The sequence below is a fragment of the Equus caballus genome, chromosome 22 (genome assembly GCF_041296265.1).
Source record: "Equus caballus isolate H_3958 breed thoroughbred chromosome 22, TB-T2T, whole genome shotgun sequence".
Taxonomy (NCBI): domain Eukaryota; kingdom Metazoa; phylum Chordata; class Mammalia; order Perissodactyla; family Equidae; genus Equus; species Equus caballus.
The window spans coordinates 5,707,780-5,730,012 of NC_091705.1; the positions used below are offsets into that span (position 1 = coordinate 5,707,780).

Below are 22,233 nucleotides of genomic sequence, written 5' to 3' on the forward strand. Positions count from 1 at the left end.
ATGGGTCTAACCCAGTGTGGCTGGGTTTCCTCCCGAGTCTGGCTTTCACCGTAGGGGGCTGTGCAGGCCTCTGCCATCCTGGTTTAGTAGCCCGAGCAGTCCCACAGTAAGACTGCCACTAGACTGTAGGCTCCTTGAGGGCAGGGACAGTGTCACAGTCATCTCTGAATCCCTGGAGTGGGGCAGGAAGGAAAAAAACAGGTTTGCACATAGAACCATCTCAAAGTAAGTATGGGTCAACTTGCTCCATAGTCTTTAAATAATATGGTCATTCAATTCATTCAGCCAAATTTTGAGTGTTTTCCTGATCATATCTCTCATGAAAGTGAGCCATGCTGATTCATTTATTAAATGGATTCATTTATTAAAAATTTTCCATCAGAATAATTCTCAGAATATAAATGCACAGGCCAACATGGCCGTTTCAAGCTAAGAAACGAGTCTTCCAGGTCCATCCCACGTGGAGTATGGTCAGGAAAAAGCCCTCGCTCTTATCCATGAAGCTATACTGGTTGACGGTGGAGATATTATGATGAATCTTTGGGGCCTAAGTCCATAAAGTGTGATGAAAATCATTTACATGTTTTCCAGGTCCTTTCTTATGACCTGATATGGGGCAGGCTGTCAATTAATAGAAACGATAGGGAAGGTATTGTGGCAGGGACACCTACCATCCAAACCAGGCAGAAACTACCAGGGCCTTGGGGTGGGGAGGGGGCATATTTCCCTGCCATGCGGTGATGAATTTCAATCACTGCTGGCTGGTGCCAGATTCAAATTGGCAACCCACTGAGATGAAACGCTTCCTATCCCATTCCTCATGCCTGGAGTGATCTGTTGCCTTGAAGACTGGCTTCCTACGTGAAAGCGAGGGAACGGATGGTCACTCTGAGATAGCTTAAATACGATAAAAGGTATGAAAGGCAAGTGCCCAGCAAGAGAAATGTGTGGACATGGTGAGTGAGCTGAGGAGCCTATCTAAAGCTCCATGCAAAGAGGGGATGCAAAACTAAAAGAGAGAAAAAAAGGAATTCATTTAGTAATATCAATCATTCAACTTCATTCAGTTCAAGGGCTGCGATACTATTCGCTCTGCTAAGATGTCAGTGTACCTAGGACTCTAGAAATTACTCCTAAGAAGATTCATATTTGGCTCACCTTGTCTCAGATAATCAGCCTAAAACATTAAATTCATCTAAAATGGTAAAAAGAAAAAATAATTAAAAATAATAAAATGTAGCATTTTAACTTTTGACCATCCAGGCCACCCCATGTGGAGTATGCTCTTGATCAAACTTTTAAGATTTCTAAAATTTTTACTAAATCTTGTTTACTAAATATAAATCTTTACTAAAACCTTCTCAAGAATGAGCACAACAAGTGGCAGGAAAAGCGTTTCTTAAAAAGTACCAGAATTCGCCAATACCACAAACACTACAGCACAGCAGCAGGTACCCTGCCGCAGCCCCACCCATCGGGTAAGGGGTTGTCTTCCTGGACTAGGGATTTAAATAATCCATCCTCTGTTACATCTTGAAGTAAGCCGGGGCTCTGGAGGGACATAGCACACGGAGATGACCACGGGAAAGGTTATTAAATGTAAGCAATGATTTCAACTCATACCAACCTGGGAAGTAATGATAGGATTGTTTTAAATGAAACAAAATGTTTTCTCTGGCTTTCTCCCCACCTGGAGCTCCAGCTCACCTCAACATTGTCCAACTCTGAAGATCCCCAGGGGTGGCGGGGTGGGGGGTGAGAGATGCTCCTGGTGTTCAGAAAAACAGTGCTCTTTGATATCCACATGACAGCTCCGCACTCCTGTCCCCTCCAGCCCCACCACAAATGCCACCAGAGGACTGACTGAAGGCACCGGAGCACGGGCGGCCACTGACGGGTGAGGGCTTCTCCTGGCTCAGTGGTATAGTCGTTCCACACTTGAAGGTGTCTCAGCAGTGGCTGCCAAAGGGCAGCATCTCTCCTCTTACCCTGATCTGACACAGAAGCTGCACCCACATACTTAGCACCCACGGCACCTTCTCTCCCGGGATCAGCATGACTCTACATAGGCTGTGTTTCAGTGACAGACATAGATGAAGCCACCCTCCCTGACCCCAACACACTATCTCTGTGCCATTCACGTGGGTCTTGGCTCTCGTTCCAAATGAGTCCATTTCCAGGATCTCCACAGGCAAACAGAGCACCTGGTGGCCATCCCAAGGGTACTCCAGGGGGCGCGGCACCCTTGTCTCTAGAGTGGACAGAGCGGGAGCTGCCATGCTGTGAGCCCTGCTACCCACGAACACACCTGTGACCCCGGATGAAATGATATGCATTGGGGATTACTTCCAAATGAGAAGGGAGGAAGGGAAGGGGAAATGGACAGGTGTGTAGAAGATCCTGAACGAAAGAGTTGAACATTGTTGAAGCTGAGAGCCGAGTGTGCGGGAGCTTCAGTGCTCTTCAACATGCGGCCCGAGAGAGGTGCCATCTGCAGACTGTCACTGCTCTGTGAAGAGGTGAGTAGAGCAACTGAGAGAAGCATTCAGAAGCTTTTATAGCCAGTGGACAGAGTCATTCAATGTCTGCTAAATTTAGTAATTTTGAATTTTGTCTGTCTTTGTTTTTTAACCTAATTGTTTTAGGAATTCACTTTTCACAAAACTGTCAGTCTATGATGGATTATGTATTAAAAGACAAGGCTCCTCAGCACCGACAGAATGACAAACTGCTTTACATGATTCTCTTTACTTTTGCATATGCTTGATATTTTCCACAGTAAAGAGCCGAGGTGGGGGGAGAATTGCTATTTGTTTTTGGTCTCTACTCAAAAATTTAGAACTTATCAGAAAATAAACACAAGTTTATTTTTTTATTTTACAAATATGTAGATAAATGTAAGACTTACAGTAAGCAGCAGGCTCTAGGACAGGTCCTGGTGTAGGTGGGAGCTGGGGTGGCAGACGATGCGCTTCCCGCGGCACTCAGCTCGGCGTGAGTCGTTTATCGGAGCACTGTATCTAGCTCCAACCAGCAACTTTTTGGCTAAATGTTTGGAGAGTTTAAACTTTCCACTTTCCTCTTTTCTCTCTCACAAAGGACAAATGTCAGCCCACTGAGGGAGTTTTTTCAACCTATTTAAGTGGAAGTGTATACAAACACTACAAGCCTACATGTGAGTCAACTGGACAAAATCACAGTTTTCCAGTTGCTACTGAACTGTGTGTCCATATACACGTACATTTCCACTTAAAGTGAAATCTAGCTTCCATTTTGATCTCTTTTCCTGTTCTGGTAGGTAGAGCAACCAGGGGCCATTCATTTTAAGGTCAAAAGTCCTTGCCATCCCAGGACAGAGAATATGTTCCAATCATCCTGACTCCCCTCAGAGGAGTTAGCAAGCCAGCTGAGGACTTGGGACCCAAACATCTCAAATGCAGCCAGCTTTATTTTCTCCAACACCTTTGTCTGAATCTTGAATGACCACTTTTGCCTTGAAAGTAAAACATCAATGGAAAGGGGGAATCTGCTTTTGAGGAAAGAGAAAGAAAAAAGAAGGTTCTTTTGACTCCAGAGGTTGACTCCAGGCCACTTGTCCTGAGACACAGCAGCACAGGAAGGCGTCCCCAGGGCTCTGCCACCCGAGAGATCACACCGCTTCTGTTTTAGGCTTACTGTGAAATAACCACCTGAGGGAAAGGGCTGCAGGGGAGCCTCCGCAGGGCACCCCTGTAAGGGCATGAGCGCCAGGCTCCCTGTAATTAAGAAGCAGCCTGCTCCCTCGAAGACAGTGCTGCCACCCCATCTGCCACGCCCGCAAGAGCTGGCACCGCGCCTCCCTGCCTGCTGCCGCCCGGCTACCCACCGGCTCCTTGGAGACCGCCTTTGATGGAGCATTGATGCCAAGCTTTTCCAGGGGATAGACAATCTGTCGTCGTGGTCGCACGGGAACCAAGCAATGAAGGGCGGATGTCAGGGAGTGGGCGTAGGAGCTCTGGAACTGAAAGACAGCAATCTCTATTTTAGGGGAGAGAACGTCAGAGCGCGCAGCAGCACAGATGCCTGCATGCAGCTTTACAAATACAAAATTCTGAACTCGGCCAGACCGGGAGAGGGGAAAAATCAGCAAATAAACAAACATACTCTTTGAGCAGAGGAATGAATTGTAGATAATGCCTGACACTAATGAAGATAATTAGGAGAGTAATTACATTACTATCTCTGTGGGAATGACAGATAAACAAGTGGTTTGGTTTATGGGATTTTTCAGTACGAGTATTTTCCCCAGGAGGATATTCTTCTCCATAGTGATCATGAATCAGCTTGATTTGACCCCATTAAGCTGTGTTATCTGCGTCCTGTTAACCTTTGTGTGTTTGGCACAAGCTGCTTTAAGACAGTGCATAGATAAAAATGTCATCTGAGGGGCAACTGAGTGCAGACGTGAAAATCCTTCTGTCTGTGAAAGTCACAGCTACTTCAACTGGACCTCTGTTGATAAAATAAGTGTTTTAAAACAAAAGGATGAAACTCGAAAGTGGGGGTGGGGTGGGGGAATTGGATCGTATTATTTTGACTTATATTAATACTAAATTATGAGCTGGATTTATGCTTACTGAAATGGAGTATGATAAATCATGTTTTAGGAGAATGCTTTAAATATTAATTTTACTCAATTTTTAAAACTTGGCACAGAAAATTGAACACAGTGATCTTCATTTCTTTCACATTTATGAAATTGTAGGGGTTTTGATGAAACCAACTCAGGATATATTTCAACCGTTTAAACCTTAAGAGCTAAACTGTGAAACCAAAATTTTTAATATATTTATTGAATTTAAGCTGGAAAGCAAAGAAAGCAAAACGGATCTGTGGGCGTAATTTGATAAAAAGATGGTTTACATATGACTTATTTGCTGTTCTTAAAATAGCCCCTGGGCATTTCTAAGAGCTTCTAAAAGGCATTTCTAAAATCTTTTGCCATTGAACTTCACATCCTGATTTTACACACTGAAAGACAGAACCCAGGAAATCCTAGCCAGAGCTCTGTTTTATGCCTGGACGACCTCTCAGGATGCGCTCTGACTGGAGGGTGTGGAGAAAACCACCCTCATTATGTGAGCCAAAAGCTCACTCTTATTACAATAAACCAAAGATTTATAGCAGAATTTGGAAATTCTTATCTAAATTATTTGGTACTGCTTCTTACACTTGTTTAGATGAGTATGTGTAAATCAACTGGAAAGGCAGACTGAGAAGAAATTTGTTTCCAAATCTGTTTCTATATCCTACATAAAATAGTGCATAACATATTCCAAATTCTAGAATTGAGGAAAATATGTAACATTTGATGAAATGTCCGAGATATTATTTTTTATTATGGATGCAAAAGGACATTCTACCAACTTGGCACATGCAGGCAACATCATGAATAAAAACTAAGAATTTAATATCACATCCTGAAGGTCACCAAATTGGCACTTGGCCAAATGCAAAGTAAAAAGAAATTGTGCAGGACCAGGATTTTCAGCAAAACAGTTACCTTCCCATCTCATTAAGTTCAAATCTTGGGCATTCACACTGCTGCATTTTGATAGGAAAAAAATGGTCACTAGCACATATTCTGCATCTTGCTAAAAATATTTTCCATGCATTTTCTTCTTTCTTCCCCATTTCCCCTGTACATCTCCAAAAGGCTTTTGTTAAATAAGATTCATTGGTAAAATTGCTGTTATGTGTATGTACTAATATACTTTAGAGTGGTTTTAAGTTTAATAATAAGATCATTTTAAAAATCTACTTAGCTCACTTGTGGTAACTAGGAAGAAATGTGACAATGTCAAAGACCCCAGGCAGAGCATGGGAAAGTTTTCAATCATGAATGGGATCTGATCGGACAACTTCTACCCAGCCTAGTGGTTGGCTCTCATCACCCCGCGAGTCTACATCAAGCTAAGGAGCAAGGCTGTCAGTGACAGAGGGTCCAACTTGCAGGAAATGACACCCTAGGAATGCAACTTGAAGAGGTCCTTGCCTGTGGAACAACCAAGACACTGTATATGAGTGTGTGTGTGTGAGGCAGATGTGTGTGACTCTTCTAGGCATTTGGAACACAGCTTTGAGCAAGACAGAAAAACACCTCTGCTTACATGGCAAAATATATAATTTTAGCTGGTGAAAGTGCTATGAAGAAGACTAAAGCAGGACAAATGAAAGCAAGACGAAGAGCTTGCTATTTCTGCATGCACATTACATAACGTATGCGTGTTAGATATGTGTTTACTGCAAAAGTATTACTTACTTAAGTATATCAAGTATTATGCAGAGTGACATAGGTCTTTTTTTTTTTTTTTTTAAAGATTTTATTTTTTCCTTTTTCTCCCCAAAGCCCCCCGGTACATAGTTGTATATTCTTCGTTGTGGGTTCTTCTAGTTGTGGTATGTGGGACGCTGCCTCAGCGTGGTTTGATGAGCAGCGCCATGTCCGCGCCCAGGATTCGAACCAATGAAACACTGGGCCGCCTGCAGCGGAGCGCGCGAACTTAACCGCTGGGCCACGGGGCCAGCCCCCACCATAGGTCTTTACTGCACAAAGGTTACACGAGGATCACGTATCTCCACTTTTTACCCATCACTTTTATGTGGATGGTTATAGTACTTACTTGGAACGCCATGACTGCACACCAATCTTAGAGGGTTGAACTCATTTATTCTATGGGTTCACTACTAAAATGTTCTTTGCTTGAAGAACATGATAAGATCATTCTTTCATTTCATTAGTGCACCATAAGAAATAATTTGATTTTCATGTGCCTTAGAGTATTCCTGCCTAGATTTCAGTCTCTGTTTTGTCAATATAGAAAAGCCAACAAATTGTTCTACTAATTATATTGGTTGTGATTGTTTCAGAAATTGAAAGCCTTCTGAACTTTCACTGCAGTGTAAGAAAAGGGCCAAACTCAATATGGCATGTGAAATTCAGAGCCATGTTATAATCAAAGTCCATCGAGTGAGGAAGGAACAAAATACGGCACACAACATGAATGACACCGCGAATGTCGATCTGCTGGAAAAGTGAATTAATGATGTTCTTTTACCTTGCCTTCCCTGGACTGCGGGTAAATAGGGTAGTAGAGACAGGACTTATAGCCTAACCGAAGGATCTCCTTCAGAAAAAACTTGGTGTAGTGCCGGAAAATGGGGTTCAGGGCAAAGTGATACAAGTGCCCGTGCTCTTCGCGCTGGTGGTGACTGAAGTAGATGAAGTCTTCGATGTTGTAATGCGATCGTATGTACTCCACATCCTGAAAAAGAGGCGGGGAAAGGACATCCAAGAATGTTTTAAACAAATGGCATGCATTTTTTGAGAAATATCTTTTAAAAACTACTTTACGTACAATAGCAAGAAATGTGTTTTTCTCTCTTGTTATATACTACCTCATTTTCACTGTTAATTTTTTAAAAGTTAAAAGTTATGTTTCCTGAAAGTCACCTGTGTCTGATGGCTTGTCTCTGGAGGATGGCTACATAGCTTTGGAATTGCTCCTTACAGCCATGCCTGCCAACAATTCAGAGAGCCTTGAGTCTTGCTAGTGGCCAGGCGGCAGGACAGCAGCTCTTTACTGCTGTTGGGCAAGGGAGCACCAGCTGGTCAGCACGACAGACCAAGCGTGTGCAAAATTCAGGAGCGGGAAAACACCCACCAGTTCTCTGGAGCCGTCACTATCCTCTAGTCACCTATTAACGTGGAAAGCTGCCCTCCCACAAGTCACGCATTTTGACCTGCACACGTGGTTGGGTTGGCCTGTAATAAAACTGGGAGGTTGGGCCTTATCTGTAAGCATTCCTTAAACTTTTTATGCCTGTGAGATATTACATTTTTACATGGAGGAAGGTAATTTAAAGGACTGGTATTTCTTTGTAAAAGGAAATAATGGGCACCCTGCCCCTATTTCTATGGGCCTGGTTCTATCACCATCTTTTGTCCCCGACATCAGGGGGAGGGAGCCAGGGCCTCCCCCGCGCTAACTGTGCACTGGGTCAGCCTGTCCTGCTTCTCCTCCCAGCATGCACCCTGTGGGGGTGGGGGCACTCTCCAGAGTCAGTGTGTCTCTCTCTCATGACAGGAGCAGTAAACACACCTGATACGCAGGAAAAAATCAAACCACATGCACATTGGAAAGCACCTATTTATATTTCTTCTTAATTTTCACAGTAAAATTGCCCTAAAAGCACACTTTCAAGAAGAGGAATTAGGGAATGCAAGGAACTTGATGTGCCCTGTAATTGGCAAAGCTGGGACTAGAAAATTCAGGAAAACTGTGAAGTCTGTGTCCATGCCCCCATGGTTCATTGTCTTTCCAGCTTTTACCACAAAGCACATAGGAAATGGGGCTCAGGGTAACCAGACCAGTGGTGGTACCTGAGGGCAATTCTGGCAATGTCTGACCTTTTCTCTGCACTGACCCTAAGACTGCCTTTACACCCTAAGACTTTTCTTTAATTACCAAGGAGGCATCCCTCATTATAAAATAAAATGAGTAACAAACGTAGGGCTGAGAAATCATAGAAAAACAAAGAGCCAACAGAGGTTATTAGCTCAAAACAGCAGATGGGCCATGTGCATCTAATTCTCCTCCCATCCCAAATCACTTAAAATAACAACCAAAATTTATTTTTTAAATAATGAGTGGGAGTGATGGGGAATGGAAGAGTAAGGCAGACTTACCTTGGAAGGAAAAATACCAAGTCCTCTATCACTAAGCTAAACCTTCCTACTTTGGGCCACTCAAACTGAGAGTCCCTGTCTACTGCCAGCCAGGCCTCCATTTGAGCACCACGAGGGGAAGCCAGATGACTGATGCTCCCTCCCAACTAGACAGAGGGGTGGGCAGCCCTCCCAGAGACTGGAGAGATGCAACGGAGAAGCAGATACGCACAACTGTCAAGGATACCCATGCCAGCCAGCCATACTGATAATTTAATCTTTCATTCATGACAAGGACAGACTTTTGGGGAAAACTGACAAATGCAAAAGACCAGAATAGAGAAACATACAACTTACTCCAGAGGAAACAGAGTATCCAGGGAATAGAAGAGAATTTTTTAAAAATTTTACTCACTGTCCTCAGAGATACTTAGAAGGATCTTGCATATAGTATAACAAACAAGCTGCTACACAAAAAGGAGCAATAAGAAAACAAGGATGAGACTTGGAAGTTAAATATATGAACCCTGGAATTTAAATTCCAATAGAAGGCCTGGATAATAGAATAGACTAGGCTGAACACTGAATTAGGAATCCAGAAGACAAATCAAGGAAAGCCCCTAGAATAAAGAGTAAGAAGTACAAGAGATTAAAAAATATGAGAAGAAAGATAAGAGATAGTGAAGGATCAATTCCAAAGGTCCAATATCCACCTAAAAAGGAATTCAAGAAGAGGAGAATAGAGGAAATGAAAGGGAAGAAGTAATTATTGAAAACAGAGAAGAAAGATGTTCCTAAGCTCTAAAGAGGCATAAGACACTCCTCAGTAAAATTTCAGAATTTCAGGGATAAAAAGAAAAAACTAATTTTCAAGAAAGAAAGAAAACAAAGATACATCAGATTATATTTTATGGGTGACATTGGATACTGGAAGACAATGAGAGTAAACACATCGACATTCTGATGAGAAACAATTTGAGCAAGAATTCTATACACAGCCAAATGAGTATTCAAGTGTGAGAACATAATGAAAACTTCTTGGATATGTATGGATTCAGAGATCCTACCACCTATCACTCTCTCTAAAAGAATTATTCAAAGATATATTGAATCAAAAGAGAAATGAATCCAAGAAGGAGGATAGTTTGAATACATTAGAGGAATAAAACCATATGAACATCTCAATAAATGCCAAAAACACATTTGGTAAAATTCAACACTCATTCATAATAGAAACTATTAGTAAACTAGAAATAGGAGGGAATTTCCTTAACTTGATAAAGCATGCCTTCTAAAAAAGTACAGCAAAATGGGGCTGGCCCCGTGGCTGAGTGGTTAAGTTCACGCGTTCCGCTGCAGGCGGCCCAGTGTTTCGTTAGTTCGAATCCTGGGCGCGGACATGGCACTGCTCATCAGACCACGCTGAGGCAGCGTCCCACATGCCACAACTAGAAGAACCCACAACGAAGAATACACAACTATGTACCGGGGGGCTTTGGGGAGAAAAAGGAAAAAATAAAATCTTTAAAAAAAAAAAAAAGCACAGCAAATATTATATTAAATGGAGGAAAGTCTAGAATCATTCATAAAATCAGGAACACCACAAAAGCACCTGTTACAAACACTACTATTCAATGTTATTCTAAACATACAATAAAATTGGAAAATATAAGTATAAATTTTTACTTATTTGTTTATTTTTTGCTGAAGAAGATTAGCCCTGAGCTAACACCTGTGCCAATCTTCCTCCACTTTGTATATGGGTTGCCACTACAGCGTGGCTGACGAGTCGTGCATGTCCGCACCCAGGATGGAACCCATGAACCTGGGCTGCCAAAGGGGAGCAGGCTGAACTTAACCTCTATGCCACGGGGCAGCCCCATAAATATTTTTAAAAGAAAGTTCAGCAGATTCTATTTTCCAAAAAGATGGCCATGACAGTAATTCACATGTCACATGCTCTTCTGCAGAGTGAGCTAGCTACACTCCCATCAAGAGGTAGAGTCTATTTCTCCATCCCTGGAATCTGAGCATGCCCTGTAACTGTTTTAACCAATAAAATATGGTTATAAGTGACACTGTACCACAAAAGAGAATCAACTGACAAACTCTCAGAGCTAATAAGACACTTCAAAAAGGTGGTTGGGTACAAGATCACAGTACAAAAATGAGTAGTTTTCCCATACACCAAAATAAACATTTAAAACATACAATGAAAAAAAGTATTTATTCACAATACCCAGAAAAATATAAAACATGTAGAAATAAATCATAAATGTCCAGGACTGTATCAGTCAGAGTCTCAGCAGGAAACAGATGGTATGTTCAAATCAGGGTAATTGGAGGTGGGTGTAACAAAGGGACTATTTACAAGGAGGGGGCGTGGGCAGGGAAACCAATAGGGAAAGCATAGCAGCAACTGCAAGCTATTACCACCCTAGGTGGGTGGCATGGGAGGTCCTGGTTACCAGAATCCAAAAAAAACGGTCCTGGAGAAGAAGCCACCTTGAAAAGGTGAGGGAATTCACTGGGGAGATGAGCCAGCTCGAGGCATCCCATTCTCACTCCTCCCGCCCTCTCATCAGGGCTCCCCATTGGCCAAACCCAATCAGAAGCTGAAGGGTAAAGGCACTCGTGATGCTACCCACCAGCTCAGGCTCCCTGGGACAGAACAGGGCAGAGGATGAACCTGTGGGGCGAACAAAGCATCCGGCACAAAAAACTTGTAAGAAAGAAGCCCCAAAACTTTTCTGAAGAACCCAAAAGGATTCAACAATGACAAGATAGGAAGCCATGCTCCTAGAGGGAAAGTCTTAATATTTTAATTGTCATTTCTGCCTAACCTGTTCTATAAAATCCACATAGGAGCAAATAAATTCATAGCAGTACAAGGTTTATCAGGAAGAGGAAATATCTAAGTAAACCAAGAAAATTTAGAAAAGACAAATGAGAGAAGACTCTCCTACCAGATACCAAAGCACATGATAAGGCAACAGATATCAATAAATAAATCCATGGCACAGAATAGAGAGGAAAAATAGACACAGACACATGGAAATCTAATAATGGAAAGATGACATTTTAAATCAGTAGGGAAAGAATGGACTACTCAGTGACAAATACGTAGGAATAACTGGCTATACATTGGGAAAAAAAAATTAGATGTCCACTTGACAACATACACATACATACAAGATGCATGTAATTAAGTGCAAGGAAGAACACTGGAAGGAATAAATGTCTAACTGTTAATAGTAGGAATCCTCTGGGGAGAGCAGTGGAACTTTTGTTTTTGCTGATGGTAAAAGCTTACTTGAATTTTTAGAATATGAATGTTTTTATGTATTTTTATAATATTTTAAACATTTTGAACTGAAAAAAATAGAGAATTGAAAAGCCGCCAAGTGGGATGCAAACGGATGATGATTTATATCCTTCAGAAAAAGGAAGCATTCATATTAAATAAATAAAAATGAAACTTCAAAAGAGGCATTACATGCTAATTCATGATATAAAAAGACACAATTAAGGAAACTAATATCCATTTCACAATTTACCATTTCATTTCTGATCACTGCAATGCCAACTACTTGTTCTGCAACTTCAGCTACAAATGCCTGCAGTGGTGTCCCATCCTGAAAAGATAAGCATAAATTTTTAGACCCTTAAAAATATCACTATCAATGTTCCTGTAAGCAGTCAACATGGATTTTACCCATGATCCCATAATGACAGTGATAGTCAAAACCAACATCTATCAACACTTCCCTATGGACCAGGTAGGAAGTTAAATGCCCTCCTCGTGTTCATTTAACCCTCACTCCACCTCCAAGAGGTAAGGAGAATCAGTACCTCTATTCTATTCACAGGAAAATAGGCTCGGGAGGCTGAGTAACACGCCAAGATCTTCAGCTAGTAAGGGATGGATCTGTGATTCACACTATGGTCCCTTTGACTCAGAATCTGTTTTCTTTAGCTCTACATCAGTGGTTCTCAAATCTTGTGATCTCAGGACCCCTATGCCCTGAGGATTCCAAAGAGCTTTGGTTTACGTATGTAATATCTATCACTATTTTCTATATTAGAAATTAAAACAGAGAAAATTACGAATTTGTTTATTAACTTTTGTTTAACTTATTAATTGAATAAATTTTAAAATTTGACAAAAATATTTAGAGAGCAGAGTAGCATTGTTTTATATTTTTGCAAATCTTTTTAATGTCTGGCTTAATGGAAGACAGTTGGATGCTCATATCAGCTTCCGCCTTCAATCTGCTGCAATAGGTTATTTTGGTTGAAGTATAAGAAAAAAAATCTGTCTTCACAAAGATACATAGTTGGAAAACAGGGAAGTATTTAAATAATCTTTTTAGATAATTATGGATATACTTCTTTGCTGCTACACCAAAACTCAACAAGTGGGAGTGTTTTAACGATTAGTTGCAACATGGAATCTGAAACCACATCAGTGAACTTCCTATATATCACTACCTTAAAATTCACTGGTCTATTTTGCACTTTGAATGACTCTTTTACCTATGCATGGTTTTGTAACATCATGTATTATTTATCCGGAAAATAATGACTCACCAACCTTATGCAAACTTTTCCAAAGGTTGACCTACTTCATTACAAAATATCAAAACATTACATTTGGTAATATCACCACCAGTCTCATCAGAAAAAGTCTTTTAAGTATCGGGAAGCTGTCAAGTTCATGTGAAAAGATACTAATTTTCCAAAATTCTAATTTTTTCTTGAAAGCTTGGATTTTATCATAGGGGACAAATGCTGTCCATTGTTTTCTTCTTTTTTTTCATTTTTTTGGTCAGTAAGATTGTCCCTGAGCTAACATCCGTGCCACTCTTCCTCTAATTTGCATGTGGAACGCTGCCACAGCATGGCCTGATGAGCAGTGTGTAGGTCCAGGCCTGGGATCTGAACCCACAAAGCCCAGGCTGCCAAAGTGGAGCACATGAATGTAACCACTGCACCACTGGGCCAGTTCCTGTCCATTGTTTTCTTAGAGTTAAAGGCTCACCTCTTTCATTCATTCATTCATTTTTAAGAAAATGTTTGCCAACTACCCAAGACTGAATAATCATACTTTGTCTGCCAGCTGTTCTTTCAAGTAAAAATGGTGTTTCATGAAAACACATGAAAGTGGCTGATTGAGAATGCAACTCAAACAACTACAAAAATGCTCTTTCTTGAAACAACCAACATAATTGAGCCTGCAGCAGAGGAGCTGTACGTGTACTTCTTATTTTGCCACACAGAACACTGAAAATACATGTACGCAAGGATAGAGATCTAATAAAGTTGATAATGTTTCCTGCTTCATGTGATACCAGCTTTCCCCTTTCTTTTTTAAATTCATGAGATAGTTGTAGATTCACAGGCAGTTGTAAGAAAATATACAGAGAGATGCCTTGTACACTTTGCCCAGTATCCCTGAATGGAAACATTCTGTAAAACTCTACCATAATATGACAAGCAAGGAATGCACAGTGATGTGATTGTGTGTGTGTGTGTAAGTTCTACACAAATTTATCCATGACCACAGTCAAGATATTGAACAGTTCCAACACAAAGATCTCTTGAGTTGCCTGTTATAATCACACCCATCGGCCCCCGCCCTCCTCCTGTTCTTAACCCATGGCAACAAATGATCTGTTCTCTATTTCTAAAACTTTGTCATTTCAAAAACATCACATAAGTGGAGTCATACAGTATGTAACTTTTAAGAATTGGCCTTTTTTCCACTTGGCATAATTCTCTGGAAATCATCCAAGTTGATGCCTGTATCAACAGTTCAGTCCTTTGTATTGCTGGGTCCTGTTTCACGGCATGGATGGGCCACAGGGTGCTTACTCATTCACCTGCTGAAGGACATTTGGGCCGATTCCAGCTGCTATGAACATTCGTGTACAAGTCTTTACTTCTTTGAGATAAATGCCCAGGAGTACAATTGCTAGGTCATATGATAGCTGCATTTTTAGTTTTATTTTATTTTATTTTTATTGAGGTAATAATAGTTTACAACATTGAGAAATTTCAGTTATACATTATTATTTGTCAATCACCACATAAATGCGCCCCTTCACCCTTTGTGCTCACCCCCAACACATCTTCCCCCAGTAACCACTGAACTGTTCCCTCTGTCCGTGTGTGTGTTTATCTTCCACATATGAGTGAGATCATATGGTGTTTGTCTTTCTCTGTCTGGCTTATTTTGCTTAACATAATACCCCCCAGGTCTATCCATGTCGTTGCAAATGGGGCAATTTTGTCTTTTTTTTTTTTTAAAAAAAAAGATTTTATTTTTTCCTTTTTCTCCCCAACCCGCCCCCCCCCCCCCACCCCACCCCACCCCAGTACATAGTTGTATATTCTTTGTTGTGGGTCCTTCTAGTTGTGGCATGTGGGATGCTGCCTCAGCGTGGTTTGATGAGCAGTGCCATGTCCACGACCAGGATTCGAACCAACGAAACACTGGGCCGCCTGCAGTGGAGCACGCGAACTTAACCACTCGGCCACGGGGCCAGCCCCCAATTTTGTCTTTTTACGGTGAGTAGTATTCCATCGTATATATATATAGACACCACATCTCCTTCATCCAGTCATCAGTTGATGGGCACTTGGGCTGCTTCTACATCTTGCCTATTGTGAATAATGCTGCAATGAACGTAAGGGTGCATAAGTCTCTTTGAGTTGTTGATTTCAAGTTCTTTAGATAAATATCCAGTAGTGGGATAGCTGGGTCATACGGTATTTCTATTTTTAATTTTTTGAGGAATCTCCATACTGTTTTCCATAGTGGTTGCACCAGTTTGCATTCCCACTAGCAGTGTGTGAGGGTTCCCTTTTCTCCTCAACTTTTCCAACATTTGTTATTTTTTGTCTTGGTGATTATAGCCATTCTAGCAGATGTAAGGTGATGTCTTAGTGTAGTTTTGATTTGCATTCCCTGGTGATTAGTGATGTTGAACATCTTTTCATGTGACTATTTCCCATCTGTATTTCTTCTTTGGAGATATGTCTGTTCATATCCTCTGCCCATTTTTTGATTGGGTTGTTTGTTTTTGTGTTGTTCAGTTGTGTGAGTTCTTTACATATTATGGAGATTAACCCCTTGTCGGATATATGATTTGCAAATATTTTCTCCTTTGGTGGATTATCTTTTTGTTTTGATCCTAGTTTCCTTTGCCTTGCAAAAGCTCTTTAGTCTGATGAAGTCCCACTTGTTTATTTTTTCTTTTGTTTCCCTTGGCCAAGTAGACATGGTTTTCAAAAAGATACTTTTAAGATGGATGTCAAAGAGCATACTGCCTATATTTTCTTCTAGAAGTTTTATGGTTTGAGGTCTTACCTTCAAGTCTTTGATCCATTTTGAGTTTATTTTTGTGTACGGCAAAAGATAACGGTCTACTTTCATTCTTTTGCATGTGGCTGTCCGGTTTTTCCAACACCATTTATTGAAGACAATTTCTTTTCTCCATTGCATGTTCTTAGCACCTTTGTCGAAGATTATCTGTCCATAGATGTGTGGTTTTATTTCTGGACTTTCAATTCTGTCCCATTGATCTGTGTGTCTGTTTTTACCAGTACCATGCTGTTTTGATTACTATAGCTTTGTAGTATATTTTTAAGTCAGGGATTGTGATGTCTCCAGCTTTGTTCTTTTTTCTCAGGATTGCTTTAGCTAATTGGGGTCTTCTGTTGCCCCATATGACTTTTAGGATTCTTTGTTCTATTTCTGTGAAGAATGTAACTGGGATTCTGATTGGGATTGCACTGAATCTGTAGATTGCTTTGTGTAGTATGGACATTTTAACTATGTTTATTCTTCCAATACATGTGCATGGAAGGTCTTTCCATCTCTTTATGTCATCAGCAATTTCTCTCAGTAATGTCTTACAGTTTTCATTGAATAGGTCTTTCACCTTCTTGGTTAAATTTATACCTAAATATCTAATTCTTTTTGTTGTGATTGTAAATGAGATTGTATTCTTGAGTTCTCTGTTCGCTCGTTATGAGAGTATAGAAATGCAACTTATTTTTGTAAGTTGAGTTTGTACCCTGCAATTTTGCTGTAGTTGTTGATTATTTCTAGTAGTTTTTTAATGCATTCTTTAAGTTTTCTATATATAATAAAATCATGTTGTCTGCAAACAGCGAGAGTTTCTCTTCTTCATATCCTATTTGGATTCTTCTTATTTCTTTCTCTTGCCTAATTGCTCTGGCCAAAACCTCCAGTACTATGTTGAATAAGAGTGATGAGAGTGGGCACCTTGTCTTGTTCCTGTTCTCAGAGGGATGGCTTTCAGTTTTTCCCCATTGACTATGATGTTGGCTGTGGGTTTGTCATATATGGCCTTTATTAAATTTTTAGTTTTCTTAAGAAACAGCCAAAATGTTTTCCAGAGCAGCCGTACCATTTTACATTCCCACCAGCAACATACGAGTGATCCGATTTCCCTGAATCCTTGCCAGCATTTAGTGGTGGCACCCTTTTTGTTTTAGATATTCTATTTGGTGTGCAGTGATATTCCACTGTGGGTTTTCTTTTCCTGTTGCTACTGTGAGTGCATTGCAGGAAGAACTTGATGACCACTGGGAAGTTTGGTGCCACTGCTTTGATCCACACTGAGCCTCCCAAGGTTTTGCTCACCATTGCCTTTTACCATCAGTGCAAATATCAATACAGTGGAAAAGGAAAATAATTTCTTACTCTTTTATGAAAATAATTTTTACCTCACAGACCTCCTGAAAATTCATATCTCAGAGACCCCTGGGGTTCCTTAGACCACACTTTGAGAACCAGGGCACTACATCATACTACATGGTTGGCAAGCCAGGAGGGAAGGAACAAAAAATGAAGAAACAGAGACTAAAACAAAACAAAACAAAAACATATGCTGGAGAAAGTTTTATTTTACTTCAATGTCTTTACAAACATTAAATGTTTCACTACGTTTGTGTTTGGGGTCTCCCTCTTGATGACTTAAAAATTAACTAAAAGATTTATTCAAAAGAGCCAATAACTGGGAACTCCCCAAATGTCCTTAACAGTAGGATGAAGAAATAAATTGTGGCATATGCATGCAATGAAATACTTTACACCATGATATGGGTGAATCTCACAAACATTGCTGAGCAAAAGAAGCCTGGTATCAGAAAACACTGTGTATGATTTCCTTTAAATAAGATTCAAAAGAAGGCATAACTAATCTATGATCTTAGTAGTCAAGGCAGTATTAACCTTGGGGTAAAGTGACGGAAAGGGAGCATGAGGGGGACTTCTAGCTGGCTGGGGTTAGTCCATTTCCTGAAGCAGGTGCTCATTACATGGTACATTCAAATTGTGAAATCCATCAAACTGTTTATCGGTTATACTTCTATGAAGATTTTTTAAATAAAATTTATCAAAAAAAGTAACTAAGCAGGGGCTGGCCCCATGGCCGAGTGGTTAAGTTCGTGCGCTCCGCTGCAGGCGGCCCAGTGTTTCGTTGGTTCGTATCCTGGTCGTGGACATGGCACTGCTCATCAAACCATGCTGAGGCAGCATCCCACATGCCACAACTAGAAGGACCCACAACAAAGAATATACAACTATGTACTGGGGCGGGGGGGTTTGGGGAGAAAAAGGAAAAAAAAAATCTTAAAAAAAAAAGTAACTAAGCATTTCTCTAACTACATGCATTATTTCACATCTGATTATGTTAACTGGCATGGTCCTTAAGAAAGCAGTGTTAATGTAAGGACCTCTGCTAGCTTGCCCTGTGCCATGGCAAAAGTACAGTATAGTTACTATACTAGAAAGAGAACAGGATCTTCTCCAGCCCACGCCATCCTTGAGGATGCAGCCAGCTCAACAACAAGATATGGACACACTCATCATCCAGTAGGGTGGAAATGGGGTGCCATGCCCTAAATCTGATATCCAGTGCTGCTGGAGTGGGCACGAGGCACCCACAGATTCCTGAGCTACCGTTCACTAACCTAGGTCAGATTTGCCTCTTCCAAATGCTGGGATCTATCTTGTTTCATGACACTTGTTTGGATCAAGTCCAAATTTTCCATCCTCGTGATAAGGATTTAGATTATCTGATCAGCCCCTTCGGGCCCCCAGTGAGGAGAACAGCCTCACTTCCTTAAACCTCAGTTCCCTTGTTTTTCTCCTCTTGCTCCCATCTTCCAAGCCCACCACTGCCACTTCCCAGCACGTGATTCTTCAAGTGAGGTCCAAGGAAACTTCAGAGTTGAACCTACATGGGTCATAACAGTCCCATGGCGTGAGGAAAAGAAAGCCCGTCTGGTCATAGCAGGTACTTACAGGGTCTCTGTGAGCCTTGTTGTATTGTTTTAAATCCTCCAGTATGCTCTTACTCAGCATCAGGGTGCTGACGAGATTTTCAACACCAGGAGTATCCGAGAAAGTGGCAAATCTTATATTAATGGACCTGGGTAAGGAGAGAGACATATTTTTTAGGTTAAGGTACTAAAATATGTATTCCCTCCCAAAAATGGAGACAAAATTGTAACATATCGCACTTATATAAAATAGTATCCTAACTACAAAAGTAACTCATTTCATTCTAGAGAACCTAGAAAACACATGTAAAAAAAGTGCAAAGAATAAGGTAAAAATCACTGATAATTCCATTAACCAGAGACAACACAGAGTTACACTCTAAATTCATTTAATTTAAAATGTTCAGTACCATGCCTTGTTTTATATTTACCTCATACATAAAGGCAAATTCTTCCCCCAAATTTTAAAGTATGTTAAGGAGTTAAGAAAATACCTTGAACCTCGGCTGGCTTCATGAGTCTTTAAAATCCTTAATAATTTTATCTTTGATTTTGTGTTTTTACATAAAGTTAAGTTGGACAATGGAGCAAGGCCAGTGGCTTGGAGCCTTGGCTCACAGATAGTACTCACCTCCCACCATTAATCCATGGTGGGTTCTCTCCCATCTGTTCCCTGCCCCTGGCACGTTGGGCCCCAAGAGGCCTCCCCATCCTTGCCCCATGACTGCTGCTGACCTCTGCCAGGGGCGACAACTGGGTTGCACTCGTAAGGGGAGGCCCACGTTTAGCCATCATGCTCCACCTTCAGTGGGGTCCTGGACACGGGCACAGGGAGGGTCAGGGGTCAGGCACCTGCCTCATGGAGTCTCTAGTCAGAGCAAGGTGGTAGATATCCCCACCTGGGGCAGGCAGTGACATGGTGTGTTTGGCAATTCGCTGTGAACCTCTTGCTCACCCCCATCCAGTTATTGAGAGCATCCCAGTGCAGAGGTTGCAAGCCATTGGAAGATGCCTGTTTGCCATGGGTTGGAGTGGTGGGTCCATGGGAAGGAGAGATGACTTCCTCATCTTAGGCTAGACCCCCACATTTTCATTCTGTAATGGGTTCTGCATATTATGTAGCTGGCCTTGCATTGAATGCTCTCCGGTCATTAGGGCATTATTACTAAATAGAACTGATAAATTATTAAATTTATTGCTAAACAGGTATTAATACTCAATAGGCTACTCTTCCTAATATAAGTAAAGTAAAATACCTACTTTCTATTGTAGTGAATATTTGTGCTTAAATTTTAAGGCATGCTTCTATACTATGGACAAAGCGGCATATTCGCAAAGAACAACCTACATCTATAATTAATTGGTATAAAGATTATCAATTAATACCACCTTAATAATATTTATGAGCAATTTTTAAGTAAATGGTAAGAACTTGGTTCTGATATGGCCATCTTACACCAACATCTGATAGTTTGGATGGATTAAAGATATAAATGTAAAAAACAAGACCACAAAAGTACTAGGAAAATACCCAAGGGAATTAAGAATATAAGCCCACACAAAACCTTGTACGTGAATGTTCACAGTAGCAATATTCATAATAGCCCCAAAGGCGGAAAGAACCCAAATGTCCATCAACTCTGAACAGATAAACAAAATGTGGTCTACCCACACAATGGAATATTATTCAGCCCTAAAAGGGAATGAAGCACTGATACATGCCACAACATGGGCAAACCTTGAAAACAGTACACTAAGTGAAAGAAGCCACATACAAAAGGGCACATATTGTATAATTCAGTGATATGAAATGTCCACAATAGGCGAATTTATAGAGACAGAAAGTAACATAGCTGCTGCCAGGGGCTGTGGGGAGGAGGGAAAAGGAGTGACTTCTTAATGGGTATGGGGTACCCTATCGGGTGATGAAAATGTTTAGGAACCAGAAAGAGGTGATGGTTGTACAACATTGTGAATGTACTAAAAACCATTGAATTGTACACTTTAAGTGGGTGATTGTATGGTATGTGAATTATATCTCAACGAAGCTGTTACCAAAAAGTATATGATACCAAAGCAAGTTGAAAGGAAAAGGAAAGAGGAATGGCAACTAAAAGCCAAAAAATAAGCTGGTGTAGCAATATAAATAACGGATAAACTAGACCTCAAGGCAAAAGCATTAGGAGGCAAATAAGTCTCTATTTAATAACAAAAGTAAAAATATTGTATGTCAATTATATCTCAACAAAAAAAGGAGTTACTATGTAGAGTATATATCTTCATTTTGACTCATCAAATGACTATCAATATATATTCTAAATATCAATTATATATTTATTGAAAAAATTCACTAGGAAGATATGGCAGTATCAAATCTGTAGGGATCTAAAAATATAGCTTCAGAATATTGAATAAAAGTTCACAGAATTATGACGATTTGACCAATATCCGTAAAGTTTAATACACCTCTCTCAGAAACTGATATCAGACAAAAGGCTCGATCCTGCATCTCCCAAATGAAAACACTTGGCTATCTAACAGTCCTCTCAATCTTAGCATTCCAAAGCCCTCCACCAGCCCTCTCTCCCATCTTAGTTAATGGCAACTCCATCCTTTCAGTGGTCCAGGCCCAAACCCTTGGCTTCATCTTGGCTCTCTTTCTCACAGGCCTCACTTCCAGCCCAGCAGCACATCCAGTTGGTTCTCCCTTTGAAATGCATCCAGAATCCAAGTACTCCTCAGGACCTCCAGTGCTGGCCCCAGCACCACCACCTCTTGCCTGAGTTATTGCAGCAGCATCCTAATGTCTCTAGGCTTCCACCTTTGCCCTCAACAATCCATCCTCAACAAAGCAGATAGAGTGGTGCTCATTAAGCACTAAGGCAGATCATATGGCTCTGATACTCAAATCCCAATAATACAGGTGTTCTTAACATCCATTATGCCAAGGACCCCTCTCAGAATAATATTTTTAAATTGATAAAATAAAATATGTAGGATTACAATACATTAGCCTCATAATAACATGATTCAGAAGAAGTCTAATAATTTCCATAATTTTGTATATAGATGAGTACAAGCCATAACTAATATTTGCAGATATCTGCAAATCCTGTAACATGATAGGAAAATACCTGTCCTTTCAATTTAAGAGAAAGTTACAGGTACTACTGATACTATTGTGGTTTGTTGTCTACTTTCACAATAGA

The 22,233-nt window shown here is 40.7% G+C and overlaps 1 protein-coding gene across 9 annotated transcripts in view; it reads right to left on the reverse strand.

The window, feature by feature from the left end:
- The window catches only part of CFAP61 (cilia and flagella associated protein 61), a 294,815-nt gene that overhangs the window by 150,151 nt on the left and 122,431 nt on the right, over positions 1-22,233 (reverse strand). For 6 of the 9 annotated variants that reach the window (XR_011430676.1, XM_001489672.6, XM_023626019.2 and 3 more), the window contains 4 exons: positions 19,047-19,173; positions 12,265-12,342; positions 7,098-7,304; positions 3,866-4,000 (listed from right to left, as the gene is read on the reverse strand). Coding sequence is in view for 7 of the 9 variants with exons in the window: in XM_001489672.6 (XP_001489722.2) it covers positions 3,866-4,000; positions 7,098-7,304; positions 12,265-12,342; positions 19,047-19,173 (547 nt within the window). In the remaining 2 variants the exon portion in view is untranslated. Of the gene's footprint in view, positions 1-24; positions 173-3,381; positions 3,527-3,865; positions 4,001-7,097; positions 7,305-12,264; positions 12,343-19,046; positions 19,174-22,233 lie in introns of those variants that run through there. The other 3 variants (XM_070247018.1, XM_023626023.2, XM_070247019.1) reach the window with 3 other exon arrangements.